The sequence below is a fragment of the Encephalitozoon hellem genome, chromosome V (genome assembly GCF_000277815.2).
Source record: "Encephalitozoon hellem ATCC 50504 chromosome V, complete sequence".
NCBI lineage: Eukaryota > Fungi > Microsporidia > Unikaryonidae > Encephalitozoon > Encephalitozoon hellem.
Window position 1 is genome coordinate 1 of NC_018472.1, and position 18,176 is coordinate 18,176.

Sequence of the window (18,176 nt, forward strand, 5' to 3'; positions counted from 1 at the left end):
CCCCCCCCCGCTCTTCCTCTTACTCTTCTTACCTGACAATTCCTTCCCTAGCAACTCAGCTGCATGCCTACTAGCCTCAATCTCCCTTCTTCTCCTCCTCCCATCAACAACTCGAACAACCTTCTCAACATACTCACTATCAATCTCCTTTCCATCCTTCCCCATCATCATCTGCCTAACTATCTCAGAAATAACCTCAGAACCATGCTTGACATACGCATCTACAAATAATCTAACATCAATCACCCCACAATCAGCATATCCTCTGGTGTTTCCAGACCCTTCATCTCCACCTTCCTTGGCACATCTTCTCACAAACCTCTCAGCTATTATCCCTAAAACCTCCTCAGGCAAAAGCTTACTGTACATACTCACAGACGCCTCACACACTATACTCTCCGCACAAACTACCCATCTCCATCTCTCAATATCACACTCAAATACCCTATCATAAACCATCAACACAACCTCACCAAACGTAAGACCCTCCTGAGCCCATGCACGCAATGCATCCCTCGACACCTTCTCAAGGTGCCTCCTCATCCGCCCGAAAACATCTCAGAAAGCTCCCTAGAACTACAGCACACATTAGAAGCAGTAAACGATAACACCGTGTCTCCGATATTCCGAACAAACTCCATCACACAAGCCTCCGAATCTCTACCCTTCACATCTCCAAACCGAGTCGTCGGCAGCACAATCGCATCGTCTCCACAAAAGATTAGGGGAAGCAGGACACATCCAGAATACTTTCCTAGTACAACCGCCTTATGACTCTCCGCTCCCGAGAAAGAGCAGAACATCCTAGCAATAAAAGTCACTAACAACACACAGTATCTCATCCCTGCTAATGCTCACACGCTTAAATGCTTCTCCTCCTTTTCTTCAGTAAATCACAGCACAACATCCAACACACCACTCACAATCTTATCAACCTACACAATCCACATCAAACAATATCACACTCACTAACCAAACAAAATATACATCAATCACAACCCTTATATATCCAAATCATAGCCATACATATCCAAAACCCTTCCATCATCATAATAACCAGCCACAGTCACAATCCCATTCCCCAAAGCCAAAATCACATAGCCCAAAAACTAAAAATAACGCTACACACAACACTCACGCACCACACAAGTCTGCATACCTGTCCACATAAGTCACTCATCTTTCTAAAAAATTCCGAGAACCCAGAATATTCAACCTTCATTCAATGCCTCGTTAATGTTCTCGGGAAAGATAAGCTGATTAAGGATGAAGGGAATTCAGACAATCCCCATTAAATCAATTATACTACATCTATCCATCATACTTTCCAATTCCCCCTTGCTCTTGATAATAAATTCCATATAATCGAGCTGTCCTATAGATACCTGGTTGGTCTCATTCCCACTCCTTCAGTCGTGTGCCTCTTTGGCTTCCCAGCAGACACCCTTGAGTGACTTCTTTAGGATTTCACTAGAAACATCATAAGGAATCACACTAGGATTAGGATCTTCCAGTCCCTTTATCAAGCACATGCCTCAGAAATCTAACTTCGCCTAAAGCATCCAAATGCTTCCAGAATTCCGATGTTCGGCCGCCTCCTTGCGACTACCAACCGCCTCTTCAAGCCATCATCCATAAAAAATCCTCAACATTATGCTTCCTAAGCTAGGAAAGATATCGCAGGCTTTCTTGATATCAAATCTTCCACTGTAACCCCCATACTTGGCCACCAGGACCTCCGCCACTCACACACCTCTGTCCATGGCATTGCAGAGAAGCTTCTCATCCTCCCCAAACTGTTGCCAGAGAAAAGATCAATCCTCCTTTTTAGCTCCAAAAGGCTGCTAATCTCCAAATACTTCTCTAGCCAGAGTTTCAATAATTTCCATATATCTTGAATAGATACTCAGAACCAATCTCATCGTTAAGTATCCCTGTAATCTCTCCTAGAAGATCTTTCTCTAGCTCCATGTTCTCACTTGGAAGACTCTTCACCCCATCTAAACACCCATGGTCCACAGGCTGCAACGCCTCCCAGGACACAACACCATAGACACTTGCATCCAATCATATACTAATCAAAATAACAAACCCATGCACACCAATCATATCTTCCAATCACATCATTCTCAGATTTATATCTCATCCATATACCCCATCATGAATGCACATGCTCAGCAGCCACATCCCTCAGACCTGAATACTCACACTAACACCCCAGGAGTACACTCGACATCCTTCCTAAGCCAGTATGCCCCATTCATCTCCATACTGCTCCCAACAGTCTCCTACATTCTATTCAAGCATGACTTCAAAAGCAGTATACTCATAAGACTCATCACAATACTCCTCCCCTGCTTATACAACTCAATCCAGCACCTACTCCTCTTCCATAGCATCCTCTCAACTGAAACACAGCACATACTCCACTCAATCTTCAAACTCATCATAGCCTCCATCCTTCTTTTTCTCTCTTTAACCCCACTGATTCAAATCCTCCTAATCTCCTTCGGCAAGTCCATAGGCTACCCCCACTTCTTCCTCATCCTCCCCTCCCTCCTGGTCCTTCCCCCCTACCTACTATCCACAACACTAGAATCCAAGCATCCCCTCAACCCTGCAATATCCCTCCTTGCCCTCATAACCATATACTCATACTACAATCAACAAGCCTACTACCCATACATCGCCGCAACATCCCCCATCCTCATTCTTGCCGCATCATGCAAGCATACATCCAGCCAGCACAAGCACACAGATCTCTCTAAAACAGTCCTCTTCCTCCTCGTATCCGCCGCCGCATGCATCATCATCTTCAAAGACTCCCTTCACCAACTACAAACCCGTCTAAGCAGCAACTCAGACTACAGAAATATACAAGAAAACTACATCCAGCCATTCCTAAGACTTACTGCAGAAATATTCTAATAAACCACTCATACACTCACTAGTTAAACTCACACAACAGCACTAAGCCCCCACTCCTTAACACACAGCATAATTCCAAAAATGTATAATCGCCTCACATGAATACTCACTCCCCACCAAATCCCATCATGAACATTCCAGACATCTCACATCCATCTGACAACCCGCTCAGCAACAGGGAAAACCCCACAGCTATCTACAGCCCACTCATAAAACAGCATGCAGCAACCGTCTCCATACTACTTCCAATCGTCATAACTCTTCTGCTCAGGCACCATGTCAATACCATACCTCTCAAGCTCATCACAGTCATTCTTCCTTGCTTGTACTCAGGTCTCCAATATCTCTCCATATTCAGCCACAATAGAAACTACCACCACATATCTCCGTCAGCACCCCTCACCACCTTTCACTTCATTTACAACATCATCCTTCTTCTATTCTCAACCATCTCATTTCTCTCAATTATTACATTATCTATTAACGACTGGGACAGAGGCGACTTTAACTTCTTCTCCACCACACTCTCCCCTTTCCTTGTTCTACCACCCTACCTGCTCGACACCTCATGCAATCTTACACAACCATATTCTCACTACGCAGCCACAGACTCCATCGACATACTTCTCGACCTTGTCATCTTCCTCTATCCCCTAGCAATGATAGCTATCAATCTTCAGGAAGAGACTACCTGGATCCTTCACTCTGCCATCACCATCATCCTCTTCATCAGGTCGTATAGGAAAAGATGCCTTCCGCCCCCAAGCCATCAAGGCCCGCTGAAGGTATGGAGACTGATAGTCCCTATCATCACATTGCTTATCGGCGTAATCATATACAACGTTTTGGGATTCGGGTCCTTACTTATACTCAAAAAAAAGCTCAAGATCCATGCCTAAACCAAATAAATAAACCACTACCTCCCCAGTTCACTAGTCTACATTCCAAAACCTCACAACACCATAATCTATATCATTTTATTCATCATAGCACAGACATACTCACCTAATAACCAACACTAATAACTGTCACACAACGTCATATCATATAGCCTTCGGTCTGCATAGCACAGTCAGCCTCTTCAAAACCTCACGAGTGTTACGTCGATTCCCCTACGTTACAACAAACTTATCAAAGTCATGCCACACTTCACACCGCATCCCCTTCCCATACAAAAACCCACTCCCATCCTTGCTCTCAGAAAACTCTCCACAACTGGTGCTCTCCATCTTCCTCGAAAAATCTTCTCCTTGACTTACCACTCCTCCAATCTCTTTTACATTTGTTCTTCGGAACATCAGATGGTATATAACATCACTCCCATCCTTATCCTTGTAACTACTAGCTTCTACTATCCCAGTCATCCTTTCTCCCGCTATCTCGAGCACCCCAACAGCCACTTTTCTATGTCGAGGCACATCATTCTCTACCCATGATTCCCCAGGCATAAAGAATCTATCCCTATCTTCACTTCTAAGTAGTCGCACAACCTCAACTATGTCGTGTGTTATCTTCTGCCTCTCTATATCATTCATGCTTTTGCCCTTCCATTTCTCTTCCTTTCCTCTGTCTAGTGCCCTCTTGATGCTACTTACATCCCTCATCCATACAAGAACCCTCTTGTGTATTCTATAATGATTGATACCCTTCTTGTGTTCTTGATGTTCAATAGATAGTCCACCTACTGCACCTGCCAACTCTTCATCACGAGGCTCAGGGGACTCAGCCTCTTCCTCCATCCCTCCCAAGCTCTTCTTAGACCTTTTTCCTTTCTTCGCCTTCGCCTTCCTCACACTCTTCTTACCCAACAACTCCTCCTCTAACAGCTTATCCGCATGCTCGCTGGCTTCCCTCTCTTCCCTTCTTCTCCTCTCATCAACAACCTGTGCAATCTTCTCAACATACTCAGAGTCAATCTCCCTTCCATCCTTCCCCATCATCATCTGCTTAACTATCTCTTCAACAACCTCATGCCCATGCTCGTCATACGCACTCAGAAGTAATTCAGTGTCAAGAATACCATATTCCATATATCCTTTTGAATCGAGCTTCTCCCCGCTAAGCCCCTTTGCCTTAAGAGTCTTCCTACAGTACCCTTCGCCCAATAGCCCCAAAATCTCCTCAGGCAAAAGCTTACCATACACACTCGCAAACCCATCACACACTATACTCTCTGCACGCATCACTCGTTTCCACCTCTTCACATCGCAACACTTCTCTCCATACCTCTTGATCATATCACAAAAAGCCTTTCTTTCGTTCCTTTCTTCAACACTCATCCCATCGCTCATCTCCCGAATCACCCTATCGCCTTCACAGATAAGACGCTTCCCAAGTACCGTCATCATCCTACTCTCCTCCTTCTTCCCGCCGCACTCAAGCAATCTACTGCACACCATCATCACAATCTCCTTGAACGTGTTCTTCCCTCTTTTATATACACTTAATACATCCTCAGATATCTTCCTCAGTCGCTCCCCCATAACATTCGACAATATCTTCGAAAATATCTCATCAACCCTCTCGCCCCCACCCATATCGGGAATCATAAGTAACAGTATCATATCAGAAACATGGTTCATAAAATTCATGGCATATCTCTCCTTAGCCACATCTCGACTCAGATCCTTGAATCTCGTCGTCGGCAGCACAACCACATCATTCCCAAAGAAAATCATAGGAAACACTATGATATCCTTTCTATCATCCTCTATTATCGGGCCCTCCCCAATCTTCTCTATTACAGAACTACATAACATCCCTCCAAACAGAACACTAATTCGCACCACATCAAACTTCATCCACCCTGCAGTTAGTAATCTTCTTATCCAAGAACACAGCTCTATTGAACATTCATATCTCCTTTATCCATGCCAACCTTAGCTTAAAACCATCTTGCCAGTCAACCTATCCCGCCCTATCATATTAGCTCAAGAATCCCTAATCCACGCCCTCAAACCTAATCAATCAGACGCCTATAGCAAACTAAATAATAAATCATCTCACTCACTTTATTCAAACAACACCACACACCTCTCAAACCTATCTTCACCAGGTGCCAGATACCCCTCAGGCGTCTCCTCGCTCCCTAGCATACTTCAAGATCGCCTCCACTACACGCCTCTTCTTCCCCTCAAAGTCCGTCGAGTTGTCAATAACCTCTACTCGGCGGTGCCCTCTCCATCCCTCTCTTGTCCGCTTTTCCAATACCCGTGCCTCGGAAATGTCCTCAGACCGTGCAGAGTTGTTATCTCTCCCATAATACAGAGGCGCCCCCTCGGCCGCACTCACCAGGTGGATCACACAGTCATATCTCTTGTCCCTTACCTCATCAGAACACACACCCGCCTCAGAGCATACAGCCCTCCACTCGTCCTTATCCAAATACGCAGAACAGTCCATCACCCCTCGGTCATAAATCACAATCACATTCTCTCCACGAGAGGCAAGCTCTCCGCCAATCCCGTTGTAGACATCCTCAATCCTCATCATCACATTCAACACATCAACCTGGAACCTCCTCCTCCGGTCCTCATTCATCTCCGCATACTTCACTCCCCCTCCTAGAATAATCGTAGCCACCTCCGGCGATCGAAATACACGCCATCCCATCCTCTCAAACTCCTCGGCCACAAACCCCTGCACAGTCGTCTTCCCTCCACACGGCCCTCCAGTCAGGCACACACGCAAAATCTGCCCTCTCACCCTCTTCCCCAGAGAAGAAACATCCCCCGTGCCCTCATCTCCTTCACCAATCGCCTTCCCACTCTTCATGCTTCTCTCTCCTTCACCCCTTTCTGTCACCATATCCACCCCCAACACATCCTATTTATGCCCTTATTCCGTATAAGGAAGAACACCTTGTCCCTAATCCCATTGCTAAACTATCAAACTTTTTATTTTTTTCTAAATCTACACATCCAATATACTAATCTCAAAACCATCACCACAAATAGCGTACACACACTAAAGTCCTCCAAAACTTACACAGCACAGCCACACCACAGAAAAACAGCATCTAAACAATCCTCAAACACTAATGCTCATAACAGCAACACAAAACCCTTCTAAGCTTCAGTACAACTAGATCGCCCTGAGCCCCTCTGCATATGGATCTCGGGCTGGAAAGAGTCTCAAGATGCCTGGCAGACCTTGGAAACCCACACAACGCCTTTCCCGTTGTATATGTAACAGGAACAAACGGAAAGGGCTCCCTCTGCACTTTTCTCTCCAAGTTCTTTGAGCAGTACAACACCAGGAGATCAGAGTGCATCGCCGCAGAAACACAGGCCTCCAGGGCCCCGAGAATCTGCTGGGGTGTGCTCACATCCCCTCCCCTCCTCGGCCCATGGGACACAATACAGATAGACGGCAGGGCAATCAGTAGGGCAGAGTACGAAGAAAGAAAGAGCATCCTAGAGAGCACAGTCAGCAGTTTCCCGGCCCTCACCGCATTCGAGAAGAACGTCGTCGTGGCAGTCACGTTGTTCAGGGCCCACAAAATCAGGGTCGGCATCATAGAGGCAGGGATAGGTCATTTCCTCGATGCAACCAACATATTTCCTGGAGAGAACCTCATAACCGCCGTCCTGACATCCATTGCAATAGACCACACAGAGGTCCTGGGGAAAACCGTCGAGCACATAGTAGGACACAAGATACGCCTTGCCAGGAGCGGGAGGCCTGTGTTTGTAAGCCCTCAGCCTTCCGACAGCTTAACCAGGACGATTGCCAAGATGTACAGAGACTCCGGCATCGAGCCTATCTATTGCGTCGAAAAGATATGCAGAGTCCTCTCTGACACAGATGGACTCATCTACAGGGTCCAGGGGTTCCATGGAGAGCAGACATATCACATAAGGATTGAGCACCTTTCGCTCCTTGGAGACCACCAGGGAAGAGCCAACCTTCCCACGGCAATATGCGTATTTCTCTATGTGATCGTGGTGCATCTCAACGAAAAAGGCCAGGCCCAGGCAATCAGATCCATTGCCGATGCATGCCGCGGAATCAGGCTTCCTGGGCGTCTTGAGAGGCTGCACAACGTGTCGGACATCTTCAGGGGAATAAGGAAAACACTTCCACTTCTGGGAGACACAGAGAGACCGGGCAACGTGTCAATCATACTCGATGGCGCCCATAACGTAAGCGGAGTGTGCGAGCTGACCAGATATGTCGAGAAGATAAAAAGCCCGGGGCTCAGGATATGCTGGATCGTCGGGATTACAGACAGAAAGGACACACACGGGATTCTTTCACAGATCGGGAGGTGCTTGTGCAAGAGAAAAGGCATGGGAGAAAGAATCTACTTCGTAGGGTTTAAAGGGCCTGTATCGATGGAGTGGGTACGGTGCACCCCTCCTTCGGAGCTAGCAAGTGCTTTCACCGGACTCATGGACAAAGAGGCAGGGAAACAAGACAGCAAAACGAGTAGTAGCACGAGCAGAAAAGGCATTTCCGTCGTCGAAGGCATGAGCCTGGAAGAAGCACTTGTGGACTGCATCGGCAAGAAGAGAAAGAAGACAGCAATTATTGTCACGGGGTCGCTTTACTTGGTATCAGACATCTACCGACTGAAAGAGGCAGCTAGGGATCCAGCCCACTGCTACCGAGCAAACCGTAAAGCTTGACAATCGATGCGTTTTCAGGCACATCATGGACCCTTACAATAAAGGTCTTACTACGGCAAAGCATAGAAGTGCCCCCAAGCGTCCCCCACAGGGTAGCGGGGTGCACACAATCTCCAGGCACAGATAGCCCGACCTTCTCGATAAAGCTCTTCCTCGAATGTCCCACAAGACAAGGATAGCTAGAAAACGGATGATGCCTATGGTACCCAGACATCACCTCAACACTCTGCATCGGAGTCTTTGCAAACCCTATCCCGGGATCTAGAATGATGTTCCATCTGTAGACCCCACTCCTTCTGGCCTCCATCAGAATATCGTTGGTCTCCTTCGAGACTTCTTCCAGAAGGCTTTGCCCACGTGCAGAGGAAACCAGGGACCCCATCGTCCTCGGAGTCCCCCGCGAATGCATAAGAACAATCGGTACACTCAGGTCTGCAACAACCTCATACATCTCCGCCATCCCATCTGCATGCAGAGTCGTGTTCATGAAATTTGCTCCCCGCCTCAGGCATTCACGTGCTATCCTAGCCGACGTCGTATCAATCGATATAATGACATCCTTGTCTATCTTCCTTACATCCTCTAGCACAGGAATCACCCTGGAATATTCCTCCTCAACATCTACCGAGGCGGCCCCGGGCCTTGTGGACACTCCCCCTATGTCAACTATATCCGCACCTTGTTCCACCATCTCAATAAACCTCTTCCGAGCATCACAGAGACTAAGATAGCACCCGCCATCAGAAAAACTGTCCGGCGTCACATTCAGTATCCCCATCACCAGCGTACTTCCTAGAGACCCCCATCTGTACAGCTTGCTTCCAAGCCACATCACCCTCTCCACACCCACAAAGGGCATCCTTTCAACATCTAGCCCAACACTAGCCCTGAGGTCAATCTTCCTCAAACAGCCCTCAAGCAGACACCTAACAGACATCTTCCGAAGAGGATCCATGAAGAAAGGATCAATGTCTGCAAGTGGCCTCAACACCCACTCACGCAGGTGCAGGCGGGGATGCGGTATCACTAGATCCCTGCTGTCAACAACAAGATCCTCGTAAAACACAATGTCAAGGTCAATCTTCCTATCATCCGTCCCCCTTGCCTTCATCCTCCCAACACGCTCTTCTATCCCCTTCACCACCCGAAGAAGCGAGGAGGCAGAGTGCAGAGTCCTTATCTTGACCCCTGCATTCACAAACTCCCTATCAGAAACCTCCCCATCCCCTTGGTACCCGGAAAGATACAGGAACGAGGTGTCCACTATCTCAACCCCACACTCCTTCAGCAGCTTAAGCCCAGAGTGAATGTTGCCGACCTTGTCCCCCATGTTCGATCCTACACATATGTATGCCGTCCTCAGATCCTCTCCTCCTTTAGCCTCCGCATGCCCTCTCTCCGCCAAGGCATGCCGCGTCGCCCTCCCTATCCTCACTCCGGAGCTCAATCCTCCAAGAGCCCCATGCATCTTCTGAAGGAAAACACAGACCCTTACAAAACAGTATCTCTCCTCCACAAAATCAACAATTCGGCTTGCCAAGCACTCCATGGTGTTATACTCTCCCCTCTCCATCTCCCCGATAATAGAGGAAATCAAAGACTGCGTGTTGATCCGAGGAAGGCGCTCCGGAGCTACCTTTGGATACATCCCCTCAACCTCTACCCTGATATCCTGCCTCTGGCACCTCTCCGCATCCTTGCACCCTATAAGCACCCTGCCACAGATATCCCCGACCACCAACAGCTCACTCCATCCCCCGTCTCTCCTCGCCTTGTATACAACCTCCTTCGAAAGAGAGCTACTTCCAGGAAGCTTGACTGCTACCTCAATCCTTCCCTCTCCTCCAAGCCCATCAACTATCTCGGCCATCCTTCGAGAAAAGTCCCACACATATACCGCACACTCCAAGGCCTCCCAGTACTCCCGGATCCTTCTCACACACAACCCAAGGTCCAGCGTCCTCGACACGCAATCCCTCGCACAGACATCAGAAAGCTTGACATCCATCTTCAACGTCACTCCAACCGCCTTCTCTATCCTGTGGTCGCACTCAGAAACTATCACAGGGAGAAAGCCCTGAAGATCAGACAGCTGAAGTTGCTCAACAGGGGTCATCAGAAGAATCGAGGCACTTGTTATATATTTGCCTCCAGCCCCACAGAAGAGAGAAAGGCCAGGGTGCTCCAGATATCGCAAGCCCCATCGAGGTTTCCGGTGCCCGTACAGACCGGCTGCCAAGCATCCACTCGCGGCCCATAGAGTAAGAGGGATTAAAGACGTCTTCGTGCCTCTGTACTGCCAGGCAAGGCCTTCTAGAAAAAACACCGGCCTTTGCTACGTGACGTCAGAGAGAAGAATGCATAGGGTATGGAAAGCTCTTTATTGAGGTCGCCATGAAGCTGTCGAACTCTTGCTTTGTCTCCGGCCTCTCAATGAAGTCTCCACTCAGCTTCGATGTTCTTGTCCTGCATCCATGGTGGTTGACTCCCCGGGAGCAAAGGCAGAAGTGGGCTGCTGTAACGACACATGCAACCCCGCGGTTGCCCTTGCAGAACTGATCGATCGAAGTCCATATCGATAGGGTAAGGTCTTCCTGCAACTGGGGCATCCGGGCATGGAACTCGACAATCCGGTTCAGCTTGCTCAGCCCAATTATCTTTCCCTCTTTCTGCGGAATATAGGCTACATAGGCCTCTCCTATAAAAGGAGAGTGATGATGAGAGCAGATTGATTTAATGGGAATTGGTCCATGGAAAAGAAGATCCTCATATCCTTGGGTGTTATCGAAGATAGTAATTTGTGGAGGAGGAGTGTATAGGGAAGCTGCAATGTCATTGACCCATGCCTTTGAAACTCTGAGAGGTGTATCAATGGTGTGGGGATTCTCCTTATAGTCGATTCCAAGGGCCTCCATAAATGCCCCATAGGCCTTAGAAGCTCTTTCGATCATCTGCATCTTTTCCTGTTCTGATAAGGGACCATCTGTTCTAGAGGACAGCGGGAAAGCCTTCATAGGGTTTTTAAATTTCTACTTTCTTTCGATATATCGTAGTTCATAATATTCAAGAAGTTTGCGAGGTAGTGTCTAAAATAAAAACATAGAAGTCATAACGAAACCATTTACTTTAATGTAATACCTTCTTAACAGATACCCAGAAACTTACTAGTATCAGGTGTCTAAGTGATAGGTCTTTCTTTCGCGGATTACTCCACCTATTATTTCATTAATTGATATGTGCAACCAATTATACTAATTTCCCAGTAACATAAATATATGGAGCACAGAACCCCATTACTTTTGTTGATATGGATTCTACTTCGCACCAAACAGGTATCATACAAGCTTCAGCAAAGCACATTTTTGCGATTGTGTCCATTGCATTTCCAGCTGTTATGCATTTTTTAATAGGTTCTTCGATGAAAGATAGCTTGGCCTTCAAATTCATGGCAATTTTTCTTCCATTTTTATATTCAGCATCGCAGAATTTCTCTCTGTTTCTCATCAGCAGGGATTCAGAATACAAATCTCCATCTCTCCTGCATTCAATACTCTATTTTTTCATTACACTCTCTCTCATCGCGTTTTCTGCCATCGATGTAATCTCAACCATTATCTTTACTCTCGAAAAATACGATAATGATGCCTCTTTCTCTATTCTTCTTCCATCCTTTGTTGTATCTAGGGCTTATCTACTATCTACTTCTTGTATCTTTGCACCAGGTTCAATTCAATTTACGGATACAGGTTTCAACCTTTTCATTGATATTCTAATTCTTTTGCGTATTATAGCCGGAATAGCTTTTCCGATCGATGATTCAAGCTTTATCTACATTGCTGCCCTTTCATTCATTTTTATCTTGTTAAGGTCGCTCAATCTGGGTAGTAGATTGCCACTGGACACAGATTATGCATTATGGAGGCAGCTCTTGGCTTTCTTCATCTTTGGAATCTCGATATTTGTATATATGATAATGGCGCGTATAGTCATATCTGTTTTCATCAATCATTGAATTTCTTTGTGAATGAGCTGTTCGATAGTATTTTACTAGTAGCTATTGAATAAACATCTTTTTTGAATGCTGATACTTATTACTTGAACTCTTTTATTCTTTCTCTGATATAGAGTTCTGTTTCAGCTTTAGATGTACGTCTTCCATATCCTTGTAGCGCTCGCAAAACTATAAGCACATTAACAGCCATCATATCTACATTTTATTGCCAAGATTTCCTTGCTTTGGCATCCTACATAAACAACCTCTCCATCCCATACAAGAGAGTTTATTGCTCCTCCTGCTTTCAGTTTACCAACACAGAATACAGAGTTATCCCAAAAGTCCCAAAACCTAAGCATTCCATCCTTAGAACCTGTCACAAATGAATCCTTCATTGATACTCCACATTTTATCCATGAGTCGTGTGCATATGGGACCGTCTTAACTATTGACTTGTTTCTCCACCTTCTTATGGAGCAGTCTCTTCCAAAGCTTATTAAGTTATCATTATAGCATAGTAATCCCTGGATTGAATCTAAATGTGGCGGAGAAAGAGTTGTAAACTCACCGTTATAGCATTTGACTGTATGATCCCTAGATCCTGTATACGTGTCTGGCCCTATCTTCTCTATGCAAAAAACGGTTCCAGAATGTGCCTTTTCAGAAAGTACCAGCTTGCAATTTCTCTGGTCGAGCATTGAAAGTGTTCCATCTTCATGACCGGTGAATATGTAATTGTCTCTTGAGAGAAGTGCCGAGACCTCGCTCCTGAAGCCATACAATGGTCGTGTGCCTGACCTGTGATCAAATCTTTTCAGTATTCCTCTTGTTGTATACAAGAGAGTATCAGATCCCTCTATACACCTGACGCCTTCCTCTGTGAACAAAGCTTCTACTTTGTCGTTCCATTTTCTGATTTTATTGTCTATAGATGCGAATACAAGGTGTGAATCGAAGAGTGTTAATGCTGTGGGAAGGTATCCAGTCAGCTTATTTTCTATTGCTGTTGTCATTGTTATCTTTTCCTTTCTAGGTGTGAAGAGTGCGTATTTTTTAGTATTTCTGTCTAAATCAAAAGAAACGATTCTTTTGTGTGCTTTGTTAATCTTTGGTTCTGTTTCTTGTTCTTCTACAATTTCACAAGTGTCTGATATCTCTAGGGAGTCCACGTATTTTCTTATTGTGTCAATTTTGTTGTACTCTTCTTTACTCTGATTTTCTGTTTGTATCCTGCCTTCACTGGCTTTGTTAAATACTTCTTCAGGTTTACTCAAGTGATCCTCGTTGCTCTTCCTGCTGAGATCATCTTCGGGAGAATTTGCCTTATTCTCGGAGCTTTTCCTTTTGGCAAACCCAAAACTTTTTTCGTACTTTCTAACATCTGGACAGCTGTCTATTCCTGAAGGCCTTTGTCCTTCCAAGTCCTTGGATGTCTTTTCGACCATATCTTTAAGCCTCTGGTTTTCATCTATCAGGTTCTGAACGAAAGGGTGCTTTAAAATTTCCTGTATGATGTCTTCTCTTTTGTCGTCCTTTTCAAGGCTTAGGGCCTCCACCTTTGATTTGAGAATTCTATTTTCAGATATTAATTCTTCTACATTAATTCTGGATTCTTTCCTAAATCTTTCTTTAAGCATTTGGTTTTCCACTTTGAGCTTCTGTATTTCTTTCTTCAGAAGAAGTGTTGCGAACTTCGACCCATCAATTTGCACATTCATCTTTGCCGTGGTTTCGATAGAAGCTGCTCTACTTGCATACTTCAAAGTGTTATGTGTTTCACCTATATCTGCGTGAGAAGAAGAAACGCAGGCAATCATCAAAATGTAGCCACTTAAGCAGCTTTGAAGTATTCTAGTGAGCTTTGAATCTCTAAAAGGAACATGGGAAGATTTCTTGAATAAAGCAGAGATCACATTCCCAAGAGCCAAGAGTCCAGAGTTTATAGAAATTCCCTCCTTCGCACGGTCTCCTGCACACAAAGTCCTCTTGAGCCTTTCACTTCCTGCAAGGTCGACAAAGGAGAACTTCGACGTCACAAATGATCCATTTACCTCTCTTCTATGAGAAAGAATGAATATCGCATGGCTTCTCGACGACTTTGAATTCATGTTGGTTGACTTTGTTGTTCTTTCCAAGGATCCTTTCTTCAAGGCTTCCACTCCATCTTTATATGATCTTAGAGTTACCTCTGTTGCGCCAGCGATTGTGATTTCACCATTTACCTCTCTTAGGCTCAATGGCATCTTGTGCTTGCTGAATAAATCAATTACCTCCTCATTGTAAACCTCTATGAAGATACAGCTTATTTCCTGACATGCCTTGAATATGTGTTTAAGGGACTGTGGGACAATTCCTGTCATGTCTTCATGTGTCATTCCCATTGTGTAGGTTTTTCCGCTCCCTGTCTGGCCATATGCCATTACTGTACAATTATAGCCTTCAAGGAAAGATTCTGTAAGATGCCTGACGCTCCTGTCATACATTTGCATTTGTGATGTAGTGAGATGTACCTTGTTAAAACCATACGTCTTTGTCCCTATGGTTAGTGCTGTTGGCGTGCTTTCTATTACGTTATCCAGCCTGGGATTTATTCGTACTTCCACCTGGATTCTATTCTTCTTCTCTTCCATCGGGAAGATTCTAATTATTTTTTTTATCCTTCTGGCTTTTAGGAGCTACAATTCTGAGAAAGACATTCATAAAAATGAAGAACCCCATTGCGAATGTTTCCACTAGGTCTTTTAATTATACTGATTATTGTAGGTGGGCTTCTTGCCGGGCTCAAGCATTATGGTACCTCAAAATCCAGGGCAGCACCCTTCAAGATTAAGTCTAGGGCCATTGAGAAGGTTACATTTGCGAGGTCTCTTGGGATGACTTTAGAAGACGCAATGAAAAGGCATCCGCTATTCAATTTTTACCCAGGGCAATCTATCAAGGAAATCTTGGATAGATGGGATAGAATAACATACAAAAATGGTGAAATAATAGCAGTCGCAGGATTTGTGTTACAGGGCTCCGTAGAAATATGGTATGGAAATCAACTTCTTTGTATAAAGGAAAGAGGATCTCTTCTCAATGGGTCCATGGAGTTGCTAGGACATGGTGCAATAGGAACCAAAAAAGCAAGAGGTTTTGTCGAAATTCTTTTGATTGATCCATCTTTGGTCAGAAGCAATAGCTTGTATATTTTATTTTCCATGCTTAGAAAATCATGTATCGAAACGGCTTGCAAGTACTTTGGGCTGGAAGGCAAACTAGTGGAAAAGGAGACTATGAAGATCAGAAGTGCTGAGAAGAACCATTTAAGTCTATTTTCGACTTTTTTGTGTGATAGGTTTTTGCCATCCCAAGATGATGGAAGAGAAATACTCGAAAAAAGCATTGAGGCCAGGTTTGTTGGCAAGGGCATGGTCCTTAAAGAAGACGAAGAACCTATGGACTATATACTGTATGTAGTTTCTGGAGAGATTCTGGTGATGGCTGGGGAAAATGTCTTTAGCTTTGGGAGTGGGTCTGTATTTGGATATTTTTCTTTATTCTTTGATTCCTATGAGTCTGTTAAGATCCAGGCAAAGGAGGACTCTTCAACTTTCATATGCAACTCATCAACCTTATTTAAGCTTGGACTAGACGAGAAGAAGTTTGACTATTCGATACTACAGGACATCGATGAATCGTTACACGTTATAGATGAATCGGTTGAATGGATAAGGCTCTCTCCTGGAAGCATGATTGCTCAGAAGGGAGAGGCCTCGAAAGAAATCTTTTACATTGCGGCTGGGAGGGTAAAATCTACATCTAAGGAATTTTCGTCTGGAAAGGCTATCGGAGGAAAAGAATGCATTTTTGGAGAGAACTGGTCGGAGTCGTTTATAGCAACTCGAATAACAGACATTATACAGATTCCATCTCTTTTGGTGGACTATTTCTTTGAGAATGACAAGAGCTTTTTCAAAAAGTACACCAAAAGGCTTTTTGAAAATGGAAACAAAAAGAATGGCAAAATAGTTAGTATAATTCCGGTTGGTCAATACAAGGACATAGATTCCTTTTCGAGAAGGCTGAAGGGTGCGATTGGCGCGTCTTCGTTACTTTTGAGCCGTAAAGATGTTGTTGACATTCTAGCAAGGAGATCGTTTGATACCACTGAAGAGCTCGGATTTATGGACTATCTTACAAAGATGTCTAAGTGCTACGAAATCATTCTTATTTATGTAGAAAACGAATATTCGAGATTGTTAAGGTACTTGCTGAACTTTTCGGATGTTCTGCTGACGGTTGGAACAACTTTTACGGACATCCCGGAATACAATGTTTACTGCAGGATTGAGTTTGTTAAAATCTACGAGGAGAGGAGAGCTCTGGGCGAAAAGAGCATGAAGAGGCGAAAGGGGATTGGATATGGATTTAGGAGAACTACAGACAAGAAGGAAGCAGAAGGGAGATACGACAGGATCCACCACGTCTTGTTTCCTTCAAAAGCCGTTCTTTTCTGTTCAAAAGACTTTCAGAGGCTTGCAAGGTCACTTCTAGGGAAGAGGATAGGACTTGTTTTGGGTGGGGGAGGCGCTAGGGGCCTTGCCCATATAGGGGTCATCCAAGCATTAGAAGAGGAAGGCATACCTATAGACTGTGTTGGAGGCACCAGCATGGGGGCCTTTATTGGTGCATTGTATGCAAAAGAGTGCAACAACTATTATGTGTTTAAGCAAGCAAAGAGATTTTCTAGAAAGATGTCAAACATATGGCTTCTTCTCCTAGACCTGACCTATCCTATTTGCTCTATGTTCTCTGGGAATGCATTTAATAGGTCGTTGCATTCTGTATTTGGCGACGGATTGATTCAAGATTTGTGGCTGGAGTATTTCTGCATAACCACCAACATATCCAACTATGAAGAAGAAGTGCATAGAAATGGAATGGTCTGGAGATATGTACGTGCCAGCATGGGACTCTGTGGATACCTGCCTCCGATATGTGACAATAAGAGGTTACTGGTTGACGGTGGATACCTGAATAATGTTCCTGCTGACGTAATGATGGAGATGCAAGTTAAGAAAATCATTACTGTGGACGTTGGAACTGTCCTGGAGAATGACTATTTTGATTATGGTGATGCTCTCAGCGGGTTCACTATTCTGTTCAACAAGTTTTTTGGCAACAAGAAGTTTGTGACCATGGAAGAGATTCAATACAGGCTGGCCTATATTTCCACAGAACGGAAGATGAAGGAGCTTCAGGCAAATGATAATATAGTCATGCTGAGGCCAGATCTTGGGAAGTATAGGACAATGGATTTTAAGAAGTTTGATGAGATTGTTGCGTGTGGCTATCAGTCTACGAAGGATGCAATTCTGAGGTGGAAGAAAGAGGGAGTTTTTGATGCCCTCTTTGACCTGAAAAAGCAAGCACCAAGAAGAAGGTATTCTGTGTAATAGAGACTATTCTCTCACTAAATGTTTATATTATCTAATAAATCAACCATCCGTAGAGCTTATAATGCCAAGGTCCTGTATCCTGCCATTGGTTTCTTCATGGTAAGAACGACTTTGATTTCTACTGTAACAATACTCAAACAGAGATATTCTGATTGGAGAGCCCATCAGGTTAAAAAGGGATGT

At 44.7% G+C, this 18,176-nt stretch overlaps 12 protein-coding genes across 12 annotated transcripts; 5 read left to right on the plus strand and 7 right to left on the minus strand.

Annotated features, from left to right (window-relative positions):
- Window positions 1-543, minus strand: EHEL_050010 (putative interB family protein; the record flags this gene model as incomplete). Its single annotated transcript, XM_003887144.1, has 1 exon — window positions 1-543. A coding segment is annotated over one exon (543 nt), but the record flags the coding sequence as incomplete, so codon positions are not given.
- Window positions 540-842, minus strand: EHEL_050020 (uncharacterized protein; the record flags this gene model as incomplete). Its single annotated transcript, XM_003887145.1, has 1 exon — window positions 540-842. The coding sequence occupies one exon, from the start codon at window positions 840-842 to the stop codon at window positions 540-542; it is 303 nt and encodes a 100-aa protein (XP_003887194.1).
- Window positions 843-2,010: 1,168 nt separating this feature from the next.
- EHEL_050030 (uncharacterized protein) lies at window positions 2,011-2,928 on the plus strand (the record flags this gene model as incomplete). Its single annotated transcript, XM_003887146.1, has 1 exon — window positions 2,011-2,928. One exon carries the CDS (start codon window positions 2,011-2,013, stop codon window positions 2,926-2,928), a length of 918 nt encoding a protein of 305 aa, XP_003887195.1.
- Window positions 2,929-3,026: 98 nt separating this feature from the next.
- EHEL_050040 (uncharacterized protein) lies at window positions 3,027-3,827 on the plus strand (the record flags this gene model as incomplete). The annotated part of the gene is made up of 1 exon (XM_003887147.1): window positions 3,027-3,827. One exon carries the CDS (start codon window positions 3,027-3,029, stop codon window positions 3,825-3,827), a length of 801 nt encoding a protein of 266 aa, XP_003887196.1.
- Window positions 3,828-4,040: 213 nt separating this feature from the next.
- On the minus strand, window positions 4,041-5,729 carry EHEL_050050 (putative interB family protein; the record flags this gene model as incomplete). Its single annotated transcript, XM_003887148.1, has 1 exon — window positions 4,041-5,729. One exon carries the CDS (start codon window positions 5,727-5,729, stop codon window positions 4,041-4,043), a length of 1,689 nt encoding a protein of 562 aa, XP_003887197.1.
- A 268-nt stretch (window positions 5,730-5,997) lies between these two features.
- EHEL_050060 (uncharacterized protein) lies at window positions 5,998-6,735 on the minus strand (the record flags this gene model as incomplete). The annotated part of the gene is made up of 1 exon (XM_003887149.1): window positions 5,998-6,735. One exon carries the CDS (start codon window positions 6,733-6,735, stop codon window positions 5,998-6,000), a length of 738 nt encoding a protein of 245 aa, XP_003887198.1.
- Window positions 6,736-7,037: 302 nt separating this feature from the next.
- Window positions 7,038-8,558, plus strand: EHEL_050070 (dihydrofolate synthase; the record flags this gene model as incomplete). Its single annotated transcript, XM_003887150.1, has 1 exon — window positions 7,038-8,558. One exon carries the CDS (start codon window positions 7,038-7,040, stop codon window positions 8,556-8,558), a length of 1,521 nt encoding a protein of 506 aa, XP_003887199.1.
- Window positions 8,515-10,674, minus strand: EHEL_050080 (folic acid synthesis protein; the record flags this gene model as incomplete). The annotated part of the gene is made up of 1 exon (XM_003887151.1): window positions 8,515-10,674. One exon carries the CDS (start codon window positions 10,672-10,674, stop codon window positions 8,515-8,517), a length of 2,160 nt encoding a protein of 719 aa, XP_003887200.1.
- A 229-nt stretch (window positions 10,675-10,903) lies between these two features.
- On the minus strand, window positions 10,904-11,572 carry EHEL_050090 (GTP cyclohydrolase; the record flags this gene model as incomplete). The annotated part of the gene is made up of 1 exon (XM_003887152.1): window positions 10,904-11,572. The coding sequence occupies one exon, from the start codon at window positions 11,570-11,572 to the stop codon at window positions 10,904-10,906; it is 669 nt and encodes a 222-aa protein (XP_003887201.1).
- A 293-nt stretch (window positions 11,573-11,865) lies between these two features.
- Window positions 11,866-12,570, plus strand: EHEL_050100 (uncharacterized protein; the record flags this gene model as incomplete). The annotated part of the gene is made up of 1 exon (XM_003887153.1): window positions 11,866-12,570. The coding sequence occupies one exon, from the start codon at window positions 11,866-11,868 to the stop codon at window positions 12,568-12,570; it is 705 nt and encodes a 234-aa protein (XP_003887202.1).
- A 179-nt stretch (window positions 12,571-12,749) lies between these two features.
- EHEL_050110 (kinesin motor domain-containing protein) lies at window positions 12,750-15,182 on the minus strand (the record flags this gene model as incomplete). Its single annotated transcript, XM_003887154.1, has 1 exon — window positions 12,750-15,182. The coding sequence occupies one exon, from the start codon at window positions 15,180-15,182 to the stop codon at window positions 12,750-12,752; it is 2,433 nt and encodes an 810-aa protein (XP_003887203.1).
- Window positions 15,183-15,275: 93 nt separating this feature from the next.
- EHEL_050120 (patatin-like phospholipase domain-containing protein) lies at window positions 15,276-17,990 on the plus strand (the record flags this gene model as incomplete). The annotated part of the gene is made up of 1 exon (XM_003887155.1): window positions 15,276-17,990. One exon carries the CDS (start codon window positions 15,276-15,278, stop codon window positions 17,988-17,990), a length of 2,715 nt encoding a protein of 904 aa, XP_003887204.1.
- Between the last annotated feature and the right edge of the window lie 186 nt (window positions 17,991-18,176).